At 48.9% G+C, this 6,583-nt stretch overlaps 1 protein-coding gene across 1 annotated transcript in view; it reads left to right on the top strand.

The window, feature by feature from the left end:
* Window positions 1-204: 204 nt before the first annotated feature.
* Window positions 205-6,583, top strand: part of LOC136662157 (G protein-coupled receptor kinase 5-like) — a 79,547-nt gene continuing 73,168 nt past the window's right edge. Inside the window, exon 1 of the mRNA XM_066639224.1 lies at window positions 205-334. Within this exon, the coding sequence (XP_066495321.1) occupies window positions 283-334 (52 nt within the window). The 5' untranslated portion in view covers window positions 205-282. The remainder of the gene's footprint in view (window positions 335-6,583) is intronic.

Raw genomic sequence — 6,583 nt, 5'->3', positions numbered from 1 at the left:
CTCGATCCCGGCCTGCTGCATCCTCTTCCTCATCATGATCTCTCCGTGGCAAGCAGACATGTTTGATCTGGTCTTAACATCTGGGGGTGCGTGGCTACCCTAAGATCTCCAGAGCTGGTGGCTTCCTTGGATTCATTTTTTTTTTGGGGGGGGGGGGGAGAACAACAGAAAAGAAACGGCCTTGCAGACTGGGACAAAAGAAAACAGCTTTTTTTGTGTGTGTGTGGGGGGGGAGCAATTTCTCCCACCGCAGCATCACCCCCCACCCAAAGCTGGATCACTATGGAGCTGGAGAACATTGTGGCCAATACCGTCCTACTGAAAGCCAGAGAAGGTAAGAGACTATGGGGCACCCTTGCCTTGCCTTGCCTTGCCTGCCTTCCTGCGGGTGGGAGGAAGGAAGGCGCAGTTTTTCGAACTAATGATTTTAGCAGAAAGTTGGGAACTGGGCACCCGGCATCTGCCAATGGCTCTGTGTTGATGTGGGCCTTGCTTGATACATTTGTCCACCCTGGAGTGTGAAAGGAAGGGCCCCCCCAAATGGGTGGGTGTGTTGGCACAGGGCAGTTTTATTTTCTGTCATTTGTATAAATATTACATTTTTTATCCTGCCAGTTTTCCTGAGAAACCCAAGGTGGCTACATGTTACTCTCCACTCCTTACAACAACCCTGTGAGGTAGGTTACATTGAGAGAGAGAGGGAGAGTTGCTGGCCCCCAAGGTCACCGAATCAGTTTTCTGGCCTAGTGGGGCTTGGAACTCTGCTCTCCCTGTTACACCACTGCCCCATCCTCTTCCCCACTAACTTGGTTGGGGGGTGGGAGAGTAACATCTTATGATACATCTGTATAGAGCAGATGCCAGAGATGTGGCGGGGGGGGGAAGGGGGAATCGCAGCAGCAAGACTGCTTGTAGGGTCTCTGAATTCAAAGATCTTTTATAAAAAGGAGTGGGTGATTTTTCTGCAGTAGTGAGATTTTCAGTTTGCATTGTGATTCTGCTTGCTTGGAAGTAAACCTCACTGAGATCAGTGGGGCTTATGCTTGAGAAAGTGTACATGGAATTGCAGCCCAAAGACTTTGGTCACACTAGGTGCTGAGGAGTTGTTGTCTGTTTAGAAGCTATCAGCCACTGTCCCTTAAGGTTTCCACCTTGTGCCCTTCCAGAGGGTTTTTGTGTGTGTGTGTGTGGGGGGGGGTATTCTTTACCCGAGATGGCAGGCAACACAATAGATTTGGCTTGGAATTCAAATTCCACCAGGTAAGGGCTTGTCGTGTACACAGTGCAATCTTTTGGCCTCTGGATTTTGTCTGTGAACATGGATAGCTGACCTTATTGAGTCCCTCCAAGGAAAGAGAGATACAGACTGTCAGACGTGATGTACCTTAAAGTGGAATTTACATCCATAATATTGTCATTTAGCATTTGCGTTGAACATCTTTTGCAAATGAGAATAAGGAAGCCTGCCTTGTGTTTGTGCCAAAAGGGCACATCACGTTAATTTCTGAACAGTTATGGGGCCGAGGTTGGTAATGATAAGGGCCATAGGCAGGGCGCAAGGTGTGGATCCACAGGTGAAATGGAGGTTTTAGATGTGCGCACGTATCCCAGTCTGTGCTGATCAGTGATGTGAAGACAAACCCTAAATAAATCCTGGGGGGGATCTGTGCCTAAGCAGGCAAATGTTTGCAAGCATTTTCCAGCATGTTTAAAACAAAAATCCAGGGGTGGTTAAAGAGGGAGATTTCTGATAACTCTGGATTGCCATTCATAGGAACAAGCTCAGAGTTATCCTGGCTTTTAAACTAGAAGCACATGATCCTTGCTGCTCACAGTGCATCTCTCTCTCTCTCTCTCTCTCTCTCTCTCTCTCTCTCTCTGAAATCTTGAGATGTGTGCGTGAGAAGATACCTTGCAGGGTGCTATTAATGGGAGCAGTAAATGCATAACCTAGATCCGAGGAAACCAGCCAATGTAGGCCTTATATTGACCTCGGCATCTGTATTCTAGAGGTGAGCTTGTCTGCAAGATGCAACAGAGACCCCTGGGATGATTTGATCCTATTTGTCATGTATTTGAGTAGAATTGGTAAGAGGACTGTTCTCAACTCCTGCTGAGTCAGCCATCAGTCCATCTAGATCAGTATCATCTACTCTGACAGTGTCATCTCTCCAGGGTTTCAGGTGGTGGTGGTGGGTGGTCTCTCTCAACCTTACCTGGATATGTGGGACATTGAAACTGGGACCTTTTGACTGCAGGATGGCTGCCCTGCCCCTGAGCTTCGATCCTTCCCCCTAGTTCTACCCATGGCACAATAAATAAATTGGTACAAAGGGAACCATCTCTCGACCATTGGAATGAATGGAGTACTTGAGAGAGATGTGATTCAGTGGTTGTCCCTATATAACCCCTTTTTTGGAAGAAAAAAAAAAAGGCTACAGTTCCTGAATTCCTAAACCTTTTGTAATTGGGCTTGGGGCCTCTTGAAATGACTAATTTGGTTGGGAGTTGGAGCTGTAAATTTTGTCTACTTACAACCCACCAAAAGAAGGAGCTGATTTTCCAGGTTTGAAAGATACTAGTCCTGGGAAGGGAACAATAAATCGAAAAAACAAGCCTGCTGGGTGGCACAGGAGCCAAGCGGCAGAGGTGGGAATCTCCCATGTGCCCCAGTATTGCATTACAAGTCTGTTCAGTCCTTCTTTAGCAAGGAGCTTAGCAAGGCTTTCCCCTCCTCTTTCATCCTCACAACAGCACAACAAGGTAGGTTAGACCAGTGATCTTTGACTTGGGCCCCATGTCTAAACCCCTAACCTGTAACACCTCTGAAAGCCCAGAGGGCAAGAGGGTTGGGCAAGTCAGTGGTTGCCAATTCATCTTTTCCCACTAGGCGACTGCCAAACATCACACCCTGCTAATGTGGTGTTCTGCTGCCTCTTTCCCTTTAAGCCAGGTGGGAGGAGAGGAGGGGCAGAGAGTGCTAAAGTCACAGTGCTTGCTTAAGTTTGGAGGGGGGAGTGGAGAGCAGAGGGAGTGGTATAGCCAGGGAGAGCAAGGCGGATGGGTGGAGAGATTGATGGAACCCAATGAAGATTGGGGCGGGAGGGAGGCTTGATCAAAGTGGTTGGCAACCTTCAGTCTCGAAAGACTATGGTATAAGCCTACAGCGCCCGGAATTCCCAGGCGGTCTCCCATCCAAGTACTAACCAGGCCTGACCCTGCTTAGCTTCCAAGATCAGACAAGATCGGGAGATAGTGTTCAGTATAGGGAGATGGTTGGCAACCTTCAGTCTCGAAAGACTATGGTATAAGCCTACAGCGCCCGGAATTCCCAGGCGGTCTCCCATCCAAGTACTAACCAGGCCTGACCCTGCTTAGCTTCCAAGATCAGACAAGATCAGGAGATAGTGTTCAGTATAGGGAGATGGTTGGCAACCTTCAGTCTCGAAAGACTATGGTATAAGCGTACAGCACCTGGTATTCCCAGGCGGTCTCCCATCCAAGTACTAACCAGGCCTGACCCTGCTTAGCTTCCGAGTTCAGACAAGATCAGGCTAGGGCTCGACACAGGGTAAAGGAACTGATCAAAGTAACTTGTCTCAAAATCTCTGGGAAGATCAGTTTCACTTAGGACCCCTAGAAACTTTTCACACTGTACAGAACTGAGCCTCAGAGCAAAATGGTAAAATGGTAGTGACCGCGGTGCCATGACCACCTCCCCACCTGAGACCTCAGATTTGTACTCAGAGCCAAACGACACTTTGGTGTGTGGGTGCGTGGTAATGTAACTGAGGGATGAGGATGAGTTAAACAACCAGGGCAGACAGAACCTGCCACCTCCTTTCTCTTTTAACCCTCTTCTGCAGTGCTATAATCCTCCTGTTTTGCAGCTGGATCCAACCTACATCTCTCCCTACCAATGCAGCTGCACCAATGGGGGCATGCCCTACATCCCACAAAGGGGGTGGGGGTCCTGGAGGCCTCTTCACAGTAAGGGAGCATTTGCTCCTTTGCCCCAGGGCAATTTTGCTGGCCCCAAGTAGGTGGATCAAGGCCAGGAAAGGTGGATAGGAGATTGGTGGAACTGCTGCCACCAACCCTTCTCTGACACACCCGCTCCCAATCTTCCGCTCTCACTCCCCGTTCCTCTCATCTCCCACCCACCCTGACCCACTTACCAGCACCAGGCCTTCGCCAGAGGCCACTGGCATGCAGCGGCAGCCCAGCTTCCCTGAACAGTGAGTTGTTTTGCAACAGCCATAAAGCACACTGAACTGCTTGAACATGTGTTCCAGTAATGCAGATGCCCAGTAGGATTGGGCTGTTCATTCCATGTTCAGAAATGTCCTTTTACTGGTAACATGGGAGTGGCTTCTACAAGAACCTGCTTCACCTCTTCTCCACTTGGGACTCCTTAACTAACCACCTGCTGTGGGACATAGGCACGGAAATGATAAAGCACTTTTGAACAGTATTGGATTGTGTTATTTGCTTAGGTCAGGGTGCCCAAACCCCAGCCCTGGGGCCACTTGTGGTCCTCAAGGACTCCCAATGCGGCCCTCAGGGAGCCCCCAGTCTCCAATGAGCCTCTGGCCCTCCAGAGACTTGCTGGAGCCCACACTGGCCTGACAAAACTGTAGTTAAGAACATCAGAACAGCCCCACTGGATCAGGCCATAGGCACATCTAGTCCAGCTTCCTGTATCTCACAGCGGCCCACCAAATGCCCCAGGGAGCACACCAGATAACAAGAGACCTCATCCTGGTTCCCTCCCTTGCATCTGGCATTCTGACATAAATGTCATAAAACATTTATAAGACATGCTCAATGTCTTATGACTTTCCTTAGTGTGCTTGAGAGAGTAAACGGAAAATCATTTTGCATTTCACAGGAGCCTCACTTAATACTGTTGCATTTGGTTTTGGGAGTGAGTGGGTGAGACATTCCTATGCTTCAACCAAGAATCTAGACCCTGGGGGCCAGGGTTTCCCATCTTCTAGGGTTGATTAGATGTCTTCAGGAATCTGCATCAATCTCCAGGTGGCTGCTGTAAGTGGCCCTGGAGATTTTAGCCCTGGATAAATTATATTACACTGTAATTGGGGGGGGGGGGGAGAGAGAGAACCAGATTATCTCCAGGAATACCTTCAATCAAAGCTGGCAAGCTTACCTGGGACAGTCTCTCCTAGTGGTGATGTCTCACAGTGTAGTGAACAAACATAATTTGTTTTGTTGTTTCAAATCCTGCTGAAAGAGAGCTGTCGATATTCAGGAACCCTTGAAAAGACAGTACAGGTTGGTCCTCTCTATCAGCAGATTTGGTATCCACGAATTTAACTATCCCTGGGTTCCGAACCCGCTGCATCAACCAACCTGTACCCGCTGGACGTCAGTGCTTGACTGGCACCTGCTGGAGATGCTGCAGGAGAATTTCCTGCTACAGGGATTAGACTAGATGACCTTATTGGTCCCTTCTGATTCTATTATATCAGCTAGGATTTGGTCAGCATCTTCCCTTCTTTATCGTTAGGGCCATAGCTAAAGTGGCAAAGCTCATCCTTCCCCTAAGGAAAATCTCAGCCTCAGTTCTTAGCTTCTCCAGGCAGGGCTGGGAAAAGACCCTGTCTGAAATCTTGCTACCACTTTGTAGACCAGGGGTGCTCACACTTTTTTGGCTCGAGAGCTACTTTGAAACCCAGCAAGGCCCGGAGATCTACCAGAGTTTTTTTTACAATGTTCGCGCCATCATAACATATAACATTTATGTGTACAATGTATGTTGGTGTACCTTGAGCCCCACTGAGTATAACAGGACTTACTCCTGAGTAGACATGCCTAGGATTAGGCTGTGAGGCTGCAATCCTAGCCACACTTACCTGGGAGTAAGCCCCATTGAGTACAATGGGCCTTACTCCCGGCGTTTCCTCCCAGAGGCACCTGAAGGGGGGAGTCGGCACTCCGCGATCTACTCATTTTGCCTCGTGATCTACTGGTAGATCGCGATCCACCTATTGAGCACCCCTGTTGTAGACAATACCAGAATAGACAATTCTGAGCCAGCTGCGCCAAGGTTCTAACTTTGTCAGGTTTCCATCCATGAGGCCGTCTGAAACAGGCACTCATCTCTGCCTGCACTTCTTTTTCCTCTCCCTGGACTGAAAAGGAAGAGTGGGACAAAAAGGAAGAGGAAAAGTGAAGGGGAGTGCTGAGATAGAACACCAGAGAGTGGGAAGAGCAGAGGCTTGTACATCATTGGGTAAGATGGAGCAGCGTTTGGCATGCTGCCTCAGACGCTGGGAGGTCTTCAGCCGTCCCTGAACTCAGTAGTAGACAGCTTTCTTGGTGTACTGTTCCCATCCATTGTCCCTGCCCCTACTCCCGTGTCATTGGTGGGATGAGATTCCTATTTGTGCCAAAGGTTTTGCTCCATTGATGCTGAATCAGAGGAGGGATGAGAAGCACCTGCGCTCTCCACAATCCTAGATTTAATTTTGCTAGTTAATTAGCATTGCCAATTTATTCCTAGCAAATTGCATTGGACCCAGAGGAGTGCACGTGGCTGTATTCTCTTGGCGGTCTGCAA

This window comes from Tiliqua scincoides, chromosome 11 (genome assembly GCF_035046505.1).
Source record: "Tiliqua scincoides isolate rTilSci1 chromosome 11, rTilSci1.hap2, whole genome shotgun sequence".
Taxonomy (NCBI): domain Eukaryota; kingdom Metazoa; phylum Chordata; class Lepidosauria; order Squamata; family Scincidae; genus Tiliqua; species Tiliqua scincoides.
Note: the sequence above shows the minus strand (reverse complement) of the source record. Positions and strands in the feature narration are given on the sequence as shown.